The sequence below is a fragment of the Sciurus vulgaris genome (assembly GCF_902686455.1).
Source record: "Sciurus vulgaris genome assembly, chromosome: 1".
Lineage (NCBI taxonomy): Eukaryota > Metazoa > Chordata > Mammalia > Rodentia > Sciuridae > Sciurus > Sciurus vulgaris.
The window spans coordinates 110726783-110749157 of NC_136461.1; the positions used below are offsets into that span (position 1 = coordinate 110726783).

The following is a 22375-nucleotide window of genomic DNA, read 5'->3' on the forward strand; positions in this document are numbered from 1 at the left end:
TCATTTTACTAAGTTACATGTATTAGAACTAACTCCCAATTAATTCCCAACTAACAAAATTTTGAATACTTTTAGAAGTTGCCCGCAGTGTGTAACTTGAGAAGAATAATCCAATTCCTCTGGTCTTGTTAATCAGGAGAATAAATAACCCCAACAGATACTGCTGTAATGTAATTGCAACCACTAACTACCAAGTCCTAGTCCCTGTTCTAAACGATATTTCCCCTGAGGCCTTTAACGAAAATTATATGGTCTCAATTATGTCACTGAAAATTCTCATCAGCATGCCAAAATTAGAAATCAAAGCTACACACAGAATATAAACTTAAGCACCACTAGCATAAGAAGACAATAACTGTCCCTTTATCCCTCTTTTCACACCAGGATATCTCAACCTCAGCATTCTTGACACTTTGGGTCCAATTACTGATGGTGGTGGGAAGGAGGGAGTTTCCATGCATTGAAGCATGGTTTAGCAACATCTCTCTGGCTTCTTCTCACTAGATGACAGTTGCAATCTTTCCAACCTCCAGTTGTGGCAATCAAAAACATCTACAAATATTACCGAAAGTCCCCTGAGGAGCAAAACTGCCCCCAACTTAAAGTTATCTTCTTTACTGCTCTCTATTAAGCTATGGAGAGATGGAATGAAAAGAGCATCCACCCCGTCTTATTCTTAAACACCTTCTAATTCAACTGCAGATGAAAAGAAGCAACAAACCTTTCCTCTTCTGAAAAGCTGGCTGCCTGAAAGCCCTTAGCATCCTCTCCCTGAACAAAAGAAAAGGTCATTAAAAAGCCAACTAAACATAAAGAAACACTGTTAGTGTATAGTCAGTAACTTCCCCACCCCTGCAAAGAAAAGACAAGGAATTTCATACGCAATAAATTTAAGAATTTTTTCTTCCTCATACTGAAAAAGTCTCACAAATTTCCCAATATATACGTTCTATTTATCAGTAGAACTTCCAAGACTAGAACTAGCCTTCTACCCATTTGAAAACAAAGTTCTTACTTCTAGATCTTGCAGGAAATACATATACTGGCACTTTATATTCAAACATAGCACCTGCATTTTATACCATGATAGTCTTTTGAAAAAAGATCTCAAAACTAAAGTCACTACTTTATAAATATAAATACTAAGTATTTGATTCATATCACTCATTAGATTAAAAAATATTCAATCAACTGCTATAAAGCACTAGAAAGATGCTAATCAAGCAGACTTTTAAAATATTAAGTTGCCAGTAACAGAGTTTAGGGTGACCCAATAATTAAAACCTCCAAAACCCAGATCAAATCATAAAATTGCTTCCCTCAAAGTCAAACATTATAATGTCCTGAAGAAATCTACTTTTTGGCTACTCTTTATTATAAGGTGGTTAGAATGTTTTCCTGTATTAAAGTCATTACTAGTAAAACACAATTATTAAAGCCTGTGTAGAACTTAATAAAGAGGCAAACTAGATAACATTACTTATTGATAAGGATGATATTTTATTATATCGAAGAAGGTGATATACAGGGAGACAGGGAGATGCCTACTAGTCCCTTCAGGCAGTACCTCAGAGGTGAGGAATATACTGGCAGGTCCTTAATTTGACTGATTTCTCATATGGATTTGGAAGACATTCTGATCTCTATAAAATTCTTAAGAACCACCCTAGTCTCATCAATACCAAAAGTATACTATATATATGATTTATCTCATCTGTGTAATGATTACTCTATCAGAATTGATCGGGGTAATATTCCCCAACCTTGAATTAATGGAGAAGGAGGGAGGGTAGCAGTATGTATGGATGGAATGACCCCCTTACATTCCATGACACAGTCCTCTATTGATGTACTATAGATTTCTGTCAACGTAGCATAGTAACTCCATTAATCTTGGCTTCATATTGTCTCTCAATAGGATAGTTAGGTGAGGTATGAGCTTTGTGAAGTTTAAAGTACTGTTTCTATTGCCTGACAACCAAAAAAGACACAATGCCATTTTAGATCATAATACATAACCCTGAAATCCAGTGGCTTCAGACCATGCAATCAAAATCTTTTTTTTTTGGTACTGGGTATTGAATCCAGGGGTGCTGGATGAGCACTGAGCTACATCTCCAGCCCTTTTTTATTTTAAGACAGGGTCTCACTAAGTTACTTAAGGCTTCACTAAATTACCAAGGCTGTTCTCAAACTTGTGATCCTCCTGCCTCAGTCTCCTGAATCACCAGAACTACAGGCATGCCTCACTGTGCCCAGCCAAAATCTCTTATTTTAAAATCCAAGTTTAGGGCTGGCAATGAAGTTCAGTGGTAGAGTATTTCCCAGCATGTGCAAGGTCCTGGGTTTAACCTCCAGCACTTAAAAAACAAAACAAAACAAAAAAATCCAGGTATTCAACTATATGGCACTAAGATTATTTTCAGTGTGAATAGGAAAACACTTTTATAAGAGAAATTCCTAAAGCAATATTCACTTGGAATGGAGATTCTTCTTTGAAGCGTTATCTGATAATGGTGCCACTGAATACATTTTCATTTTTAAATACTCTTCATGATTTCTCATTTCTGAGTATCTTCTTTATAAATAAACTTTTGTCCTCTAATCTGGGAGAATCCAAAGACACAAAGCTAAGATGAATACATCAGAATGAGCAGCAAGAAGTGCTATTTCACCAAATTAAAATTAATTCATTCTATAGATAGCTTAACCTACATAGAACTAGGCATACTTCAATCTCTCTCAAGTTATAACCAAAACTGTTTCTCTTAATATAAACATTAAAGTTAGCTGGGACCATGAATCCTTCAGAATAACTGGACAGACAAGAAATGAAAACCAAAAACCTAAGGGTACTTTCAAGGCTGAATATCAGGTAAGCTATTGCTGTTGTCTGCATATACTTCCAAGTGTATCAAGAAGTGCTATATCCTAGAGTTAGGGAAGGGAGAAGAAACAGCAGAAAAGTTACAAAACCTTGCAACCTAGTCCCATTGAAAATACTTATAATTGTGCTTTGTGGTGAATAAACTGGCAAAAGATGAACTGACTTGGAAGTAGTCCTTCCCACTTGGTGATTAAATAGCTAGTAATAGCTCATTAAAAGCTGATGTAGGGTTGGGGATATGACTCAGTGTCAAAGCGCTTACTTAGCATGTGTGAAGCCTTGGGTTTGATCCCCAGACCAAAAAAACCCCAAAACAAAAAAACAGAAAAATAAGGTAAACTCAATACCCAGTCTCTCATGTTCAGTCAGGAAAGTACCCATGGTGATAATTCTTGACATCCAACTATCCCAAGAAGTCTTGCCCTCCAGAGATACAAATTCAATCAAGACAATGAAAAACTTTTTCCATGAAAAGCTGGGTCTGGCTATCCTCAGAAGGATGGTCAGGTTTCCCATAATAATTATCCAGTTCAAGAAATTATGCATGTCTACTGTATGCTGGGTACTTATAATGAGGAAATTTCAAGTACATTAAAAGGTATCTATAAACCAAGTGCAGTGGCCCATACTTATAATTGCAACTACTAAGGAAAGTGAGGTAGAAGGATTGAAAATTCAGAGCCAATCTGGGCAACTTAGTGAGAGCCTGTATCAAAACAAAAAATAAAAAGGGCTGATATAGCTCAGTGGGAGAGCATCCCTGGGTTCAGAGTACCACAAAAAAGGAAAAAAGAACTATGAAAAACTTCTCAATGTTGTCCTAGATAGATCACCTTACCAGTGTTTCCATTAGTTTTTCAGTAACAGATAGGTTTGTACTAGACAAGACTTACTGACCTAGTCGTACTTATTTATTTATTACCAGGGATTGAACCCAGGGGCACTTAACCAGTGAGCCACATCCCCAGCCCTTTCTTAAATTTTATTCAGAGACAGGGTCTCACTGAGTTGCTTAGGGCCTCAATAAGTTGCTGAGGCTGGCTTTGAACTCACAATCCTCCTGCCTCAGCCTCCCGAGGCACTAGGATTACAGGCTTGGGCCACTGCACCCAACAACCTGGTCGTTCTTATAATCAACATTTTTAAGGAAACTGGCTGGAATGAAGGACAGAAAAGGCCATGAAACAAGGTGAAACTCACTGACATACAAATAGAAACTCTAATTCTGATCTCACTGCACCTTTTCCTAAAAATGGGTAACAATGATTTTCTACTATACCTCATGGTGATTGCAGTTAGTATATAGTTTCAAAACTGTGCCAGGCATGGTGACACATGCTGTAATCTCAGCGACTCTGGAAATGGAGACAGGAAAATTGAAATTCAAGGCCAACCTCGGCAACTTGGTGGCACCCTATCTCAAAATAAGAAGGGCTGGTAGGGTGACTCAGTGATAGAGCACCACTGGGTTTAATTCCCAGTACCACAAAAGAGAAAAAAGAATAAAATATATTTGTAAATATATTATATATAAATATGTTATGCTATATATAAACATCATGCTGTACCCACTCCATAAATATATACAATTCTACACTGAACTTAAAAAAATAAAAACAAAGATTTACAAAATATTTTTCCCTTCTTTTCAGTCCACTTTTCCTTTTGCTACCTCATGGTCTGGGGATTGAACCCAGGGGTGCTGAGCTACATCCTCAGCCCTTTCTTTTTATTTTAAGAAAAGGTCTCACTAAATTGTAACAGCTGGTTTCAAACTTGTGGTCCTCCTACCTCAGCCTCCCTAGTCGCTAGGATTACTGGCATGAATCACCACGACCAGCAGTTTGGGGTATTCTAAATCTGAATTGTACCTATTTTCCAAAACTCAATTTAAATCCTACCTCAAAGTCAAACTCAGAAGGTCAAGGATTATATGTTTTCTCTCATGTGTGGAAGCTACAGAGGAAAAAGGAAAAGAAAGCAGGGAGGGGTGTCATGAAAATCAAAGGGAGATCAGTAGAGGAAAGGCACCAAGGGGCAGGAAGTGGGGAGGTAGGGGGAAGTGCTGGGGATACTGGCCAAAGTGATATTGGCAAATGATGTTGCTATATTGTGTGCATGTACAAATATGCAACAAATCCCATCATTATGTATAACTATATGCAACAATAAAAAAAGTGGAAAGAAAAATAAATAAATCCCACCTCATTTGTCACACCTTCCCCAACAGCACCAATGCTACCATATACCCCCATCTCCCTCTAATTGAAAGCACAAATTATCCATCCTCATCACTCTACAGTAATGCACTGTGTAAGGTATCATTCAGCAACTTACTACATATAGAGTAGATGTTGGTTCCATAAGATTGTATTGCATAGTGACACTGTAGCTATCTTGGTTTGTATAAGTACATTCTCTTGATGTTCTTACAAGAATGAAATCAACTAAGAACTCACTTCTCAGAACTTGCCCCCATCCTTAAGCAATGTGTGACTATACGTAGTTACTTTTTCCATGTTTGTCTTGTCTTTCAAAAAAAAAAAAAATGGTGAGGTCCTTTAAGCGTGAGAACCACATACTCCTCCATACTTCCTCTAGGACATTAAGCAAAGAAAGCATTTGGTTATATTAATTGTAATAGGTCTCAATTTATAAGTCAAGCAAAACACATAAATCAGTTAAAAAGATCAAGAAATTGTCCAGGCATCTAAGGCTCAGAAAAACACTTTGAAAAGTCTTTCAAATTATCCCTTTGAAATGAAGACTTGAAATAAGAGAATATAATAAACTGTAGAAATTTAGGGTAAGTCTTCTCACCCTAAAAGTCAAATTAGTGAACAGCAACTTAAAGATCCTAAGAGAACGTATACCTAGGTTATCATATTCGACCAAACTGTCCCTGGGTCACTCGTACACCAGCTGAATTCCAGACTTCTCTCTGTGGTGAGAGAGTTCTGGAGACTGATGTCTACTGGAAAAAACAAGGTATCTGCTTTTCCCAACACTGAAATATGGCAGAAAGTACATAAACACACAGCAAAATCAGCAAATGAAACCAGGGAGCATTAGATGGAACTATGAGTATATATTTAAGAATAAGACAAAAAAAAGAGGGAAGAAAATATATCATAAAAGCCTGAAAAAACATGACTTATAGGCGAAAAGGCTTTTAAAATATTCCTTAGGTGCTTATTCACTACACTCCATTTGTGTTTCTAAGAAAAATTCAGACACTGTCTTAAGACTGAAACTAAAAAACACTCTAAGGAAAAGAACTAATTCTATAAAACTAATTCTATAAAACTAATTCATAACTAATTCTATAAAAGCAGTTGACAGAAGGCAGAATTAATATTCATCCAGGTGGGTCTCCCCACAGAAGCTATAATCCAACCCAAAACAGTTTCTGGACCCAGCTATCCCACTCCTTGGCCTATACCCAAAGGACTTAAAATCAGCATACTACAGAGATACAGCCACATCAATGTTCATAGCTGCTCAATTCACAATAGCCAGACTGTGGAACCAACCTAGATGCCCTTCAATTGATGAGTGGATAAAGAAACTGTGGTATATATATACAATGGAATATTACTCAGCCATAAAGAATGATAAAATTATGGCATTTGCAGGCAAATGGATGAAATTGGGAGAATATCATGCTAAGTGAGATAAGCCAATCTCAAAAAGCCAAAGGACGAATGATATCGCTAATAAGTGGAGGATGACACATAATGGGGGGGAGGGAAGGGTTAGTGTTAGGGTTAGAGTTAGGGTTAGGGAGGGGGGCAAGTATGGAGGAAGGAACTACTGTATAGAGGGTAAAGAGGGGTGGGAGGGGTGGGGGGAAGGGAAAAAATAACAGAATGAATCAAACAACATTACTCTATGTAAATTTATGATTACACAAATGGTATGCCTTTACGCCATGTACAAACAGAGAAACAACATGTATCCCATTTGTTTACAATAAAAAAAAAAAAAAAAAAAGAAAACCAAAAAAAAAAAAAAACAGTTTCTGGGTTTGGGATGCCGGCAATGCCTAGCATTCTAAAGAAGCATTTTCTTCACAAACCATAGCATTACCTCTCCACTGGTTAACTGACAGTCTGGAGGAAACTGGTAAAAATCTATTTTATGTCAGAGGAAGCAGTTCCCAAGATTCTGCCCTGGATCTTTTTCCTAAGTGAACAAAAGAGAATAGGAGAAGGTGGGTAGGTAAGGGAGGTGGTACTAAAGACACTGGTAGCATGATATCCAAAATAAACTAAGTTGAAACAGCATGTCCTGTGCCTTCTTTCTAAAGCCATTTCCTTCAATAGTTAGGGTGCGCTGGCAATCTGCAAGTCATTAGTACACTGCTATTTTCACTTTCACAAGAAACCTGGAAACCACTGAAGAGCAAATTCCCTTCTCCCCAGTTACCTTCCAACCTTCTCTTGCTTCTTTTCCTACAGACAACCAAATAGGGACCATCCTCAGCAATCCGCTATTTCGCCTCAATGAGGTTGCGGGAAGAGGGAGGATCTGGTAAAGAGTGGAAAGGAAATAGAGGAAGGTGAAAAGCAACAGCGGAAAGAGTATGGGAAGGGAGGTCACAGTGGAAGAGAGACAAGGTGAAAAGAAGCGCCAGAAAATTAGGGAAGAGTTTTCGGAGAAGTCGCTAAGGAAGACAAAAAGACGGAGGGGGGCAGGTAAACAGGTGAGGGGAAATGAGAGGCAGGTGGAGCAGCCGAGGAGCAAATAGGTTGGGCAGAAGCTACGGAACCAGGGCCCCGATGCCCAGGGTTTGGAGCCAGTGACCGAAGACAGCGGACAGCAGGTGCTGGGGAGACCGATATCAGGGGAATAGGGGTGTGCAGAAAGCCTAAGACCCAATTCCGAGCCCCCGAAGCCAGGAATCTATGTCGGTGCCCAAACGCAGAGGGCACGGGCTCTTACCGGTAGTTTGGGGCTAACCTCGCCTTTGCAAAAGTGGCAGAAAAATCGGTGCGCGGCTACAGCGGCGCCCGTGTCCGCCCCGGCCGCCGAAGCCTCCGCCATTTTTCTCTCCGCCGCGTTTATCGGAGAGGGCAGCCGGCCGGTCCCTATCCAGGCCGCTACCTCCCAGGTTGCGTTTGCCACCGCCGCCGCCGCCGCCGCCACCGCCTCCTCCTCCTCCTCCTCCTCCTCAGTGCGGCCAGCCGCTCCAGAGTCCGCGTCGGTCACGTGAGTCCGCCGGACCCAGAGCGGCAGCGGCGCGGAAAGCGACCCAGCGGACCGCCTCCCGGCACCAAAGAGGCGTAGGAAGGAGAGTCCGCCTGCCGCGGCCCGCCCGCCGGCAACTCAAACAACCCCTCGCCGGTCCTCCAACTTTCCAGCGAGAAGAAAGAAAGAGCGTCCCCGGAAACGACCGAAACTCTGGGGTAGAGGGGCACACGTTTTTTTCCTTTTCCGCACCCTCTTCGGTGACGATCCACTTCCGAGAAAGAACTGTGGGCTCCACCTGTGCTCTGGCGGCTGGCAGGAGGCACCGGAAATCGACGAGCAAAATGCAGCGGCCTTAGGTTTGGAGCTTCTGGATTAGCACTGACCCTGAGGTTAGTGGAACAAGCTGTCTAAACCCGGCGGTTCTGACTCTGGGCCAAGAGACCAAATCCAAAACCGGAATCTGAGTAAACCGAGTGGAGTAAAGTGGCCTGGAGCCAGGGGGCTTGCAAAGGGTGTGGCGATGCCTCTCCAAAGACATGTAGATGGGTGAAACAGCCCGCCTGGTTATACCGAGGTCCAGGGGCCAAAGTCTTGGATTCTGAGGAATTAAGAGAAATAAATGAACAATATTTGGTACAGCAGCTTGTGGTAGGGAAGTAATCATAAAAGTCAACTTCATTCATCTCTGTTGTGTCTACTTTGTGAAGGAATAGAAATTTAAGAATTTAATACTGCTCTGCAATCAACATAACTTCATCTCCCACTTGAAACACTCTATTGAGAACTGTCCTGTACCGCATTTCTTTTTTTAAATTGTGATTCCCTTAGAAACAGGGTCTCACTGACTTGTTCAGGACCTCGCTAAATTGCTGAGGCCGGTTTTGAACTTGCCATCTTCCTACCTCAACCTCCCGAGCCACTAAGATTACAGGTGTGCGCCCCCGCGTCAGGCTAATCATCTACCTTCAATCTTTAAAGAAAGAATGACACATAATCCCATAAAAATAAACTTGACATATAGGCTTCCAATCTTTTTTAATACATTCATTTTTTTTTTAACTTTTCTACAGTAATTGAATTTTGGACCCCGTTTTCTTCGCAATTTGTTTATATTAGGAACTATTTTATACTACTATGTATTGTACTAGATCATTTTAAATGTTAACATAGTGTATACCCTTGTATAAGTACACCATAATTTGTTGTTAGACATTAGGTTGTTTCAGTATGTCCGTATTATAAAGAAAATGATGGGGTTGGGGTTGTAGCTCAGTTGGAGCATGCTTGTGTAGCATGTGTGAGGCACTGGGTTTGATTCTCAGCATCACATATAAATAAATAAAAAAAGATCCATCAACAACAAAACAAATATTTTATTTTATTTTTTTTTTTTTTGTAATGGGGATCAAACCCAAGGGCACTCAACCACTGAGCCGCATCCCCAACCCTTTATATATTTTACTTAGAGACAGGGTTTTGCTATGTTGCTTAGAGCCTTGCTAAATTGCTCAGGCTGGCTTTGTGGTGCTGGGGATTAGAACCCAGGCTGTTGTGCATTTGAGGCAAGCACTGTACCAACTGAGCTATATCCCTAGCCCCAAAACAAATATTTTTAAAAAAAGAAAATAAGTGATTTTTTTTTATTTCCTTGAAACAGTAATCCAAAATAAAATTGTGAGGTCAAATATATGCAAAATCTTAAGGCTTTCATATGTATTGTCAAATTGCCGTCCAGAAAGAATACATGAATTTACACTTTTGTTTTTCCTAGTTCTGAGACTCTCCAGTACAATGACTCAAGCAGAAATTAAACTGTGTTCTTTGTTGCTACAAGAGCATTTTGGAGAGATTGTAGAAAAAATTGGAGTTCACTTAATCAGAACTGGCAGCCAACCACTTAGAGTAATTGCCCATGACACAGGAACATCACTGGATCAGGTATGTTTAGGTGACATCAATTTGCTGTCTTTAATTTCTTCCACCTACTTTTGATTATTTTTGCTTCTTACCCTAAAAAGTTGAAGTGAAAAAGCCTGCTCTAGAATCAGGAAAATGTTTTCTGTGGGGAAAGAGGGCGGTACTTCAGCCCTACGGTTTTGCTTCTCAGAGTGTTCCTAGATCATTGTGGCCTCTTAAATAAATTTTTACTCTTCCCATGCCACATCTCTTTTTTCATAATGAGTCTACTAATCTCAGTACTACCTTTAAATAATGAGACTGATAGAAGGAAAGTAAATCGTGATGTGAAAGCTAAAGATTAGAGGAAATATAAATATCATAGCAAGGAATCTTCCTGATTTCTTCCATTGATGTTTGATTCTTATTAGCTACTCCAACAGAGAGGAAATAAGAACAGAAATTCTCATCTAGCCATCCCCTGATGTTTAGTAAACTATAGGACAAAAAAACTGCCAGCAGCTATGAGCTATGTCTCCAAGTCTTCTCTTTTGAGTTCTATCTAGGTGAAAAAAGCTCTTTGTGTCCTCATCCAACATAACCTGGTGATATATCAAGTGCATAAACGTGGTGTGGTGGAATATGAAGCCCAATGCAGCCGGGTGTTGAGAATGCTTAGGTATCCCCGATACATCTATACTACCAAAACACTATACAGCGACACTGGAGAGCTGATTGTTGAGGAGCTGCTGTTGAATGGCAAAATGACAATGTCAGCTGTTGTGAAGAAAGTGGCAGACCGACTCACAGAAACCATGGAGGGTCAGTACAGTATCCATATGTTAGCAAGAGCATCAGTTGGCTGGCTAAAAGAGTGAACTGTTATCTTAGGCCATCTCACCTCCCCGCTCCCTCTTTTCTTCTGTTGTACAGATGGCAAGACCATGGACTATGCTGAGGTATCAAACACATTTGTGCGACTGGCAGACACACACTTTGTACAACGCTGCCCCTTAGTGCCTGCCACTGAGAATTCAGACCCTGGACCACCACCACCTGCCCCAACACTTGTCATTAATGAAAAAGACATGTACCTGGTTCCTAAATTGAACTTGATAGGTAAGAGAGTTTGACCCTAGAACTATAACTTGCCCTAATTGTGGACCTATTTATTGTTAAAATGAATGAATTAATTGAGCATTTACCAAGTATTCACTCTGTGATATAAATGATGAGAAAACTATGATCCCTCCTAATGGGGCCTAAGTCTAAGTACAGGAGCTATACACTAATCAAACAATCACATTGGTATATAAAAAACTGTGATAAGTACTGTGAAGGAGAAGTATAAAATGTTAGAAATATATATAATGAGAAAGTAGAGTAATGCATGGGATTAGGGCACACATTTCTTTGAGAAAGTAGAATTTGAGCTAAGGTTTGAAATAGAAGTAGAAACTAACCAGTGAAGTAATAGATGATAAGTATTTTGGACAATAAGGAAAAAAACTGGGCATTTGAGGAAGTGAAAAAAAAAGGTCAGTATAGCTAGAGCAAGGAGAACAAAGTAAAAAGAAGTATAAGAGTAGAGAGACAAGCAGGGGCTAAATCAGGCAAGACCTTATACAGCATCTGTTCTTTATTCTAAGAGCAAAGAAAAACCATTTAAGGATTTTAAACGTGGAGGTAACATGTCCTAATTTACATTTTTTGGGACGGGGCGTTGCCGTGGATTGAAACCAGGGTCATTTAACCACCTGAGGCCCCATCCCCAGTCCCTTTTTTTATGTTTTGAGACAGGATCTTGCTAAGTTGCTGAGGTTGGTCTTGAACTTGCACCTCCTGCCTCAACCTCCAGAGTCACTGAGTCTAATTTACATTTTTGAAAAATTTTTCTGTCTACAGAAAAGATAGGAAGATGAGGCAAAAGGTAAATGTAAACAGACTAGTGAAAAATTAGATATAGAAGTGGTGACTTACTGAGGAGGCTGAGGCAAGAGGATCCCAAGTTCAAGTCCAGACTGAGCAACTTAGCAATACCCTATCTCAAAATAAAAAGAGCTGGGATGTAGCTGAGTGGTAGAGTACTTGCTTAGCACGTACAAGAAGCTGAGTTTGATCCCTATTGCCTCAAAAAAAAAAAAAAAAAGAAAGAAGAAGAAAAAGAAACAGTGAAAGAGACAGGTATCAAACATGACATCTGTGTGTCTGACTTTCACATGTTAGAGAATGATGATGCCATTCACTAAAAGGAAGCACTGGAGGAGGACCAGTTTGAGAGAAAAAGAATGAGTTTCTTTTTGAATATTTGAACTTCATATGATATCACCATTGACTTGAATTTCTTATAGTTCCTCAACCTCTTAAACAACTCTGACCTACAGGCAGCTACAGATGTCCTTTTGATGAAGATACACCTGCCCTCATATTTGGTCATTTCTGTCATCATGGGATATATAACCTAACTGTTGATTTGTTTATTTGGCAGGAAAAGGTAAAAGGAGAAGATCATCTGACGAAGATGCTGCTGGGGAACCCAAAGCCAAAAGACCAAAACATACTACAGATAACAAAGAGGTAATGGAGCTTCTTGATTAAACTTCTTACCCCAAAGCAGGCCAGAAAGAGCACACAGATAACAAACCCCAAGGGAACTTAAAGGTTCCTGAGCTAAGAGGTAGTAGGATTATGAACTTCATTAACATTTATGGCCAGGAACAGTCCAACAAAGAGTGGACAACATTGCTGTCTCCTTTCTGAGGATTAACTTACATCCTATGTTGAACAACGGTAACAGTTTATGCAAAAATAGAGCCTAGAAAACAGTTCAGGTTCTTCAGTATGGCTGGAACATATAGACAGATAGAGACCAATAATGAAAAATGAGTCTAGAAGGATATACTTGGGCCTAAACTATATTTAAATGCCTTCTCAGCATTCCTATAAAGATTTTTAGTAAGTGCCTCAAAATTAGTATCACCAAAGCAAAAGAGTTGATATCTCCCTCCCAGATATCTGCTCCCTCCCAACTTCCTCATCTTAGTAAAAGGCACCATCCCCTAAATGTATGTGTTTGTTTTTTAATAACTCACTGGGTGCAGTGGTACTTACCTGTAATCCCAGCTACTGAGGAAGCTGAGACAGACCAGTCTGGGTGACTCAGTGAGTCCTTGTCTCAGGATAAAAAATATAAAGGACTAGGGATATAGCTCAGTAGTAGAATGCCTGCCTAACAGGCAGAGGCCCTAGGTTCAGTTTCCAGTACTTGGAGGGAAGGGGGCACCAATTAGACTCCTTTAAAAGCTTCCCATTATTCTTAGAAGAAATCCAACTGTGAACGGTCAAGCCTTATGTCATCTTCATTCTCACTTCTTCCCACTCTCCCTCTTGATCATTGTGTTCTATCTACTCTCTTTCTGTTCCTAAACACATCAGGCTTTCCCCCTTACTATTCCTTCTGCTTCAAATGTTTTTTCCCACAACTCTTTCATTGTTCAGATCTCAGTTTAACTGCTATTTTTCTTTGGAGTTCAAGCCCCACTGTCCAGCCCTATTCTAGTCTCTATACATTTTTCCATTTCCTTATCTTATAGCATTTATATTCCTCAGCATTATATATTATTAATGTATGTGTTTGTTGTTGCACTCTCAGTAGAATATAAATTCCTTGAGGGCAGCATCTTTGTCCTGACATCTGGAATACTAGCAAATTGATTGACTAAGATTTGGCCTTTATCCTAAAGGCAGATGGATCTATTAATGGATTTTAAGCCGGAGAATGAAGTGACTGGATCTATAATTTAGAAAGATACTATAGCCCATCATTCACAACTTGTACAACTCCATGGATAGATTTCAGAGAATTCACTTGTACTTGTGCTTACGTGCATTTTTCAGTGGCATACTCCATAGCTTTCATCTGATCCTTTAACAGAACTGTGATCTAAAAAGGTAAAAAGCGTTACTTATGAGGAATGGGGGGAGTGGTGCAAAAGCAACAAGATTAGAAGCAGAAAATCCCAGTTATTCCTTTTACAGTGTGTGTGTGTGTGTATACACACATGAATATACACACATACATATATATACATTTATACGCATACATATGTACATGTATATATACACACACATACACACTTTTTTTTTTTTTTTTTTTAAGGCTAGGTGGTGCACACCTATAATCCCAGCAACTTGGGAGGTTGAGGCAGGAAGATCACAAGTTTGAGACCAGCCTCAGCAACTTAGCAAGAACCTTAGCAACTTAGACCCTTAGTAATTACCTTGAAAATCAAAAGTAGAAAAGACAGGATATAGCTCAGTGGTAAAGCACTCTTGGGTTCAGTTGAAAATGAGTTAGGAAGCTATTGTAATCCAGTTGAGACATGATTAGAACCTGAAATAAGGTTAACAACAGTAAGAATAATGAAGAGTAGACATCTCTGAGGTGAGAGATAATGCCAGTTATCTGATCTGATCATTATACATTATATACATGTATTTAAATATTACACTGTACCCCATAAATATGCACAATTAACTATATGTCAAAAATTAAAATACAGGACTGGGGCTGTAGCTTAGTGGCAGAGCACTTGCCCAGCATGCGTGAGGCACAGGGTTAGGGCTTTAGCACCACATAAAAATAAAACAAATAAAATAAAGGCATACTGTCCATTTACAAATACCAAAACAAAATTCCCCTTTTTTTTTTTTTTTTTATTTAAAGTAGACATCTGACTGGGGATGCAGTTCAGTGATAGAGTACTTACCTAGCATACCTAAGGCCCTGGGTTTGGACCCCCCCCCCCCACCCAGTGCTACAAAAAAAGGAAAAGAAAAAGAAAAAAAAATTTAAAGCAAGGAAGAAAGAGGATTATGCACAAAGTTGAATGCATTTTGACCTAATGACTTATCATTTCTCTATGAAATCAGAGGCAAGGTCATCAGCTAAGAGTAAGAAGGAAAGGATCAGGTAGGAGACTTGAGGATAATGGAGAAGAATTAAAATAGAAAAAGATTGGAAATTAGTTTAGAGAACTGGTTTGAGGCTAGAATTTATCATTTATTATATGATTGAATGATTTTTCTCCAACCAATTTAGTTGTTGTAGTAGAGGAAAAGAAATGGTGAGCAGTCAAATCTAAACTCCTCACCAGAAAACTCTGAATTGTTTAAATGTTTCTCTCTAATCCTTTTCTCTTCTTCAGCCCATTCCAGATGATGGGATTTATTGGCAGGTCAACCTTGACAGATTCCACCAACACTTCCGCGACCAAGCCATTGTGAGCGCGGTTGCCAACAGGATGGACCAGGTAGTATCTACATGGAGGACTGTCAGTGATCATAAGAGAATAAAGTAATTCAGTTAGTTGCCAGATTTGGCCCTTGGCACATAGCCAGATCTGGGGACATCACTGTTAATTCTAAATACCAGTTTACTTTTCAAACTCAGACAAGCAGTGAGATTGTGCGGACCATGCTCCGGATGAGTGAGATTACCACTCCCTCAAGTGCCCCCTTCACCCAACCATTGTCTTCCAATGAGGTGAGTTTCATGTTTTTGTGCTAGCTTCTAACAGACTTGTGGATATTATAACAATTATTATACATGGAGCCTAGGGATGGGTCTAGGCCTGAGCTTTGAAAGGAAAGGTTTTTTTTATTATTTATATTACCTTCAAGTGGTGAGCCCTGAAATACTTGGTCTCTTGGCATCCAGCTTTTAAAAAATCTAAGCAATTATCTTAGAGTACTTATTTGTCATATATAACTTATTCCTAGTTGTTATAACTTATTCCTAATTGTTTTAAGAATTCACTAGCAGGGGCTGGAGTATGGCTTAGTGGTCGAGTACCCCTGAGTTCAATCCCTGGTACCTAAAAAAATAAAAAAGATCCGTGCTTCTTAATTTCTGTAACATACCTCAATTTAAAATATCCGTAATTTTACATAATCTCAGCCCCAAAAATCCTTGTTAATAGTTTGATATGTATTTTTTTGTGGTTTTTTTTTTTGTTGTTTTTTGTTTTTTTGCAGTGCTGGGTATTTGAACCCAGGGCCTTGTGCTTGCAAGGCAAGCACTCTACCAACTGAGCTATATCCCCAGCCCTGATATGTATGTTTATTCAGAGTTTTTTTTATATATATAGTCTAACATATATGTGGATCTATGTACTTTTCTTTTAACCCAAAAAATGAGATTGTACTCTACATACTATCCTATAACTTCTTTTTGTTTTGTGGTTCCAAGGGTCAAACCCATGACCTCTCACATACTAGGCAAGCACTGTACCACTGAGCTACATCCTTAGCCCTATAACTTATTTTTTTCATAAGACTATATATGAAAGACTTATTTGCATGTTAGTACTTAAACATTCTCATTCTTTATAATGACTATCATATTAATGTCCTTGCTGTAGTTTTACTGGACATTTGGATTTTTTCTTATTTTCTTACTCTTAACAAACAATGTTACGGTGAATATTTTTGGACGTTTTTATACTTGTGATAGCTAAAATTAAAACATCTTTATTTTACTAATGTTAGCAATCTTAAATTATCAAGCCAATTTTCAGTGTCCCCTTTTGCTCCATAGATCTTCAGATCCCTGCCTGTTGGCTATAATATCTCTAAGCAAGTTCTTGATCAGTATCTCACTCTGCTGGCAGATGATCCAGTAAGTCTATTTTTGCACTTTTTTTCCTTGCTGCTGTTTACAATTTACTTCTGCCACTGATATCTACTGTCATTCTCCTATAGCCTCATTCTGTACTCGCCAGCTCAGATAATTTCCCCATCGTCTGATAGGAAGGCTACCTACTACAGACTCTTGACCAGATTCACTCCATTGGAAACAGAATCACTGAACTTCCCATTGAGTTAACACTCTTTCTCTTTTTTTTTAATAGCTAGAGTTTGTTGGAAAGTCTGGCGACAGTGGTGGAGGAATGTATGTCATCAGTATCCTTGCCAATTATTCTTTTTTTTTTTTTTTAATATTTTTTGTAGTTGTCAGTGGACCTTTATTTATTTATACGTGGTGCTGAGAATTGAACCCAGTGCCTCACACGTGCTAGGCAATCACTCTAGCACTGAGCTACCCTTGCCAATTATTCTTACAGTTATTCTTACAGTACCCTGAGTTATAAAGCAGAATGATGACTTATGAAAGAAAGATTTGGTAATGTTTATTTAATAAATTAGAAAATTGAAGTAACTTTTTTTCTATGAATTTTTAATTAACTGCATTAATGACAAAAAAATAAAAAGAACTTTTACTCAACCAAATTTTAGTTAAGCAAAATTCTTAAAACATTTCCATTAATTAAAATTTTAAGAAATTTATATACCATAAATAAAACTAATGTGAAAAATAAAATAGCATTTAAATTTTAATTATAAATTAGGAACTTAGGAATAAAACTGTCAAAATGACCAGCCTGAAACATTACTGAGGGACCTTAATCTTCTACATAAAGACCTCCATAAAGCATTAACATCCCTAGCCACAGCCACTCTGGAATCCGTCGTACAAGAGAGGTAAGGGAGTCATTCTGACTGGGATTGAAGCCGGACCCTTCCTATACATACCCATTTGAACAAGCATTTAATAATTATGTAAGTAACCAGTAAAGGTACATATTGGCACACTTTGCCCCATTTTCCTGCAGAACAGCTATGGATCCCACCTACTACTACTCTTCACCCTAAAAAAAACCCACTATTTAATTCCTAGTGATAAAAATTAACCAAACCAAAAAAAAAAAAAAAAAAAAAAAAAAAAATTAACCAAACCCCCTAAAGTCTTGTAACATGAGACTTTGTGGCACTCAAATGAATCAACAGTTGGTGACTACTTTGTGATTAACAGTACCATCACCAGCTTGTGGAGCTGTGAAGGAATTCTCTGATTGCTGTTTCTTTTTGATCCTGGCTCCACACATGGACTAGGACAACCACCATCTGAGACTAGGAGCTAAAGTTAATCTTCTGTGTTGGTATGCTATTTACTTTCTTTATTCCTTTCCAGATTTGGATCTCGCTGTGCCAGAATATTCCGTCTAGTTTTGCAAAAGAAACACCTGGAGCAGAAGCAGGTGGAGGACTTTGCAATGATTCCTGCAAAGGAGGCAAAGGATATGCTATATAAGATGCTCTCAGAAAATTTCGTATCCCTCCAGGTAGCCACGAATATAATTGCCAACCAGGAAAACTGACCTTGAGTGCGAGAACTCTTGAAGCAGAGTTTCACACAAACTGAATCCCTAAGCAAACTCTGTATCCAGCTATGAGACAGAAAATTTTACTGACAAAGACATAGCTAGCACTTAAGTATAATGTGAAACTTTAACTGACCAAGTAATCACCTCAACACCATATTTCTCTTTTTTCCTATCATTCCTATCCTTTCCTAAGGCCTTAACTCTATCAATAGCATATATTAGATCTTTGCAGAGCCATGTCGTAGACCCAGTCAGGAAGTAAATAGAATGGATTTTGGAGCAGATCACAGCTCTGCTTCTTACCAGTTACATTGAACAAGTCACCTACCATCATTGTAAAATGATGATTGATTGTGGTAATAAGAATATGTTTGGTTGTAAAGATCAAATACAATCCACCTGGCATGTTGAGTTTGTTCAGTATTAGTTGCCTTCCCTTTCTTCCCCATTCAGAATTCTGATAGTCAAATTAAAAAACAGGGCAATGCAATCTTTATATGACTGATTGTGCCATAAACATAGCTATTGAATGACTAGAGAAGGGGAAAATATTAGTGAAAGAGAGGATTGAATGACTCTGAATTCTGAAAAAAGAGTACAGTTTTTCTTATTTTTCTTTCTATGGACTAATAGGAAATTCCCAAAACACCAGACCATGCCCCATCCAGGACCTTCTATTTATATACTGTGAATGTCCTATCAGCTGCCCGAATGTTGTTGCACAGGTGCTACAAGGTAACCCCATGTGGATTTTCTCCCCATTCCCTTCACTCAGACAAGTCTCATCCTATGCTACCTCTACCCATTTTACCTGAGCTACTTAAATACAAACAGATGCATTTCTAGTCTTTCTTCTCTTTCCTCAGAGCATAGCCAACTTAATAGAAAGGAGGCAATTTGAAACCAAAGAGAATAAGTGAGTAGCATTTTCAATTGTCATTTACATTTTTTAAGATCAAAGACCTAAAGGGAAATTTTGTATAGAAATGCAGACAGTTGGGTAACTAGTCTAGTTAATTGAATCATTGTTTTGGGTTGGCTTAAATCATACATTAGTCTGCATTTTTCCAGTATATCCCCAAATAAATTTGCAAATTTAATTCATGAGAAATGTACAAGTACAAATGAGAGGCAGAGAGTTTCAGGAATGAAGTTATATTTTCTTTTTTTTTTTTTTTTTTAATTTATTTTTATTGTAAACAAATGGGATACATGTTGTTTCTGTTTGTACATGGAGTAACAGCATACCATTTGCATAATCATACATTTACATAGGGTAATGGTGTTTGATTCATTCTGTTATTTTTTTCCTTCCCCCCCCCCCCTCCCCCCCCTCCTTCCTCCATTCTTGCCCCCACCACCCCCCGTTATGTGTCGTCATCCGCTTATCAGCAAGATCATTCGTCCTTTGGTTTTTTTGAGATTGGCTTATCTCACTTAGCATGATATTCTCCAATTTCATCCATTTGCCTGCAAATGCCATAATTTTATTATTATTTATAGCTGAGTAATATTCCATTGTATATATATACACCACAGTTTCTTTATCCATTCATCAATTGAGGGGTATCTAGGTTGGTTCCACAATCTGGCTATTGTGAATTGAGCAGCTATGAACATTGACGTGGCTGTATCTCTGTAGTATGCTGATTAAGTCCTTTGGGTATAGGCCGAGGAGTGGGATAGCTGGGTCAAATGGTGGGTCCAAGGAATGAAGTTATATTTTCAATTACGTTTACAGAAAATATCCTTAAATGGTGACATTATCTACTTTGATCAAGAACGTGGTAAAAGGGGGAATTGTGCTTCAATAGATAAAGGGTAAGAAAACCTCAGAGTTAGGGAACATGCCTCAGAGTTGTGTTTGTCTGATAGGCGTCTACTAGAAAAGTCTCAGAGGGTAGAAGCCATCATTGCATCTATGCAGGCAACAGGTGCAGAGGAGGCACAGCTACAAGAAATAGAAGAGATGATCACAGCTCCTGAACGTCAGCAGCTAGAGACACTGAAACGTAATGTCAACAAGTAAGTATCATAACTGCAGACCTATATTTCAAAATACCTTCCAGACAAATCCATCATGATATCCCACCAGACCTCAATGTGAGCAAACCTAAACTCAACATTTTCTTCCCCAGCTCAGTTAACAGAATTTAATCCACCAGTTTTTCTAAATCAGGATTTCTAAAGACATACTTAGCTTCAATCTTATTCACTAAGTACTGTGAATTTTATTTCAGTTACATATCCAAAATCTGGCCTTTCATCTTAGATCCCATACCGGCCTTCATACTTCTTTTCTAGACCTTCACAATGACCTCCTCATCCAAACTATCCCTCATAATGCTTTCAAAGTTATTATCTTTAAAATGATTGATAATATCACTATTTCAGATGATTTATTGGCTCTTTATAATATGAAGACCAGACTTCATATGACATACAGGGCCTTTCACAATTTCATAGCAGCCTAGCTCTTCATTTCTTCTTACTCTTTATCACCCACCTTAATAGGAACTATGAAGAACCTGTAGACTGCCTTAGGGATTACTGCCACCTTTTTTTGGTGGAGGAGTACCAGGGAACTCAGGGGCACTCAACCACTGAGCCATATCCCCAGCCCTATTTTGTATTTTATTTAGAGACAGGGTCTCACTGAGTTGCTTAGCTTCTCACTTTTGCTGAAGCTGGCTTTGAACTCATGATCCTTCTGCCTCAGCCTCCCAAGCCTCTGGGATTACAGACGTGCATCACTGCACCCAGCACACTACCATCTTAATACTAAATCTTCTAACCCAAGAACACAGTAAGCATGCTTTCCATTTATTTAGGTCATCTTTAAATTCTTTCAACAGTTATTTGCTGTTTTATGTATACCAGACTTGAACCTTTCTTGTCAATTTATTCTCAAGTATTTTTTTTTTACTTACATTTTCTTCTGATCATTAGAAAAAAACAGTTTTTGTGTTTAAATTTTATATCCTATATACTGAATTTATTAGTTCCAAGTTTTTTGTGTGTACTCTTTGAGATTTTCTTTGTATAGAATCATGTCATATGAAAATAGAAGTAGTTTTACTTCTTCCTTTTCAATCTGGATGCCTTTTATTTATTTCTTACATAATTGACCCAGCTAGAATCTCCAGTAAAATGTTGAATAGAAGTGCAAGAACAGACATACTACTCTTGCTCCTGATCTTAGAGGAAAAGCTTTCCGTTTTTCATTGTTAAGTATGATGTTAGCTGAATGCAGTGGTGCAGGCCTATAATCCCAGCGACTTCTGAGGCTGAGGCAGGAGGATGGTGAGTTCAAAGCCAGCCTTAGCAATAAGTGAGGTGCTAAGCAACTCAGTGAGACCCTGTCTCTAAATAAAATACAAAATAGGGCCAGGGATGTGGCTCAGCGGTTGAGTGCCCCTGAGTTCAACCCCTGGTGCTCCCCCCACCCCAAAAAAGAGTAATGATGTTAGCTGTGTTTTTTTTCCTGCATGACTTTTATCAGGTTAAGGCAGTTCCCTTCTTTTCCTAATCACCACTGACATTACACTTCAGCCACTCTCAGCTTCTCACAGTTTTAAAATACACTAACTCCTTTTACTTACACCTTTACGTGTGCTAGTCTTTCTTCTGGTTGCACGTTAGGCTATAACTCCCTAAAGATAGAGGCTTTGTCTTGTACATACTCAGCAGCATCCACAGTGCCTGGCACATAAAAGATGCTCAGTAAATGGAAAAATGATCTACTGGTTCTGCTTTCAATTATTCTCAAGGATAACCAAGTCACACCTACCTCAACCTCTAAGTATATTAATGAACATTCAGTCTGGGCAAATGCTTTTACTTTTTCACTCAGGTTGGATGCCAGTGAGATCCAGGTAGATGAAACAATCTTCTTGCTGGAGTCATACATTGAGAGCACAATGAAGAAACAATGACCCTGAAGAAGCATCTTCCTTGAAAGATCTGGGGGGTGGGGGGTTGGAAAGAAAAATAAAGGAGGTACCAGGAAGCATTCTTTGCAGTGAGATAAGTTGCAGATTCTTATACTGAAAACTCCTCTCTGTCCCTGCTGCTCAGGTCAGGATATACCTGAAAAAGTTCAACACATTTTTTTCAAATCGCTGACTGTGTTTTAGACCCATCACTATATTCTTCCCTCATCAAATCTTGGCAG

At 38.8% G+C, this 22375-nt stretch overlaps 2 protein-coding genes across 7 annotated transcripts in view; one reads left to right on the top strand and one right to left on the bottom strand.

Moving 5' to 3' along the window:
- Positions 1-7950, bottom strand: part of RNF115 (ring finger protein 115) — a 96247-nt gene extending 88297 nt beyond the window's left edge. The window contains exon 1 of one of the 2 annotated variants that reach the window (XM_079140426.1): positions 7832-7950. In XM_079140426.1, coding sequence (XP_078996552.1) covers positions 7832-7933 — 102 coding nt within the window. In that variant the 5' untranslated portion in view covers positions 7934-7950. The remainder of the gene's footprint in view (positions 1-7831) is intronic. The other variant, XM_079140427.1, reaches the window with a different exon arrangement.
- A 379-nt stretch (positions 7951-8329) lies between these two features.
- POLR3C (RNA polymerase III subunit C) lies at positions 8330-22323 on the top strand. Of its 5 annotated transcripts, none has more exons than XM_079140327.1 (15): positions 8330-8469; positions 9852-10018; positions 10543-10798; positions 10910-11095; positions 12465-12553; positions 15184-15288; positions 15429-15521; positions 16575-16655; positions 16888-16939; positions 17458-17518; positions 18009-18159; positions 18835-18936; positions 19068-19117; positions 20077-20226; positions 22055-22323. In XM_079140327.1, exons 2-15 carry the CDS (start codon positions 9872-9874, stop codon positions 22134-22136), a joined length of 1605 nt encoding a protein of 534 aa, XP_078996453.1. In that variant the 5' UTR covers positions 8330-8469; positions 9852-9871; the 3' UTR covers positions 22137-22323. The 5 variants fall into 5 exon arrangements, with proteins under 5 accessions (XP_078996453.1, XP_078996455.1, XP_078996454.1 ...); XM_079140329.1 differs by having other exon boundaries at positions 18009-18075; XM_079140328.1 differs by lacking the exon at positions 16575-16655.
- The last annotated feature ends 52 nt before the right edge of the window (positions 22324-22375 follow it).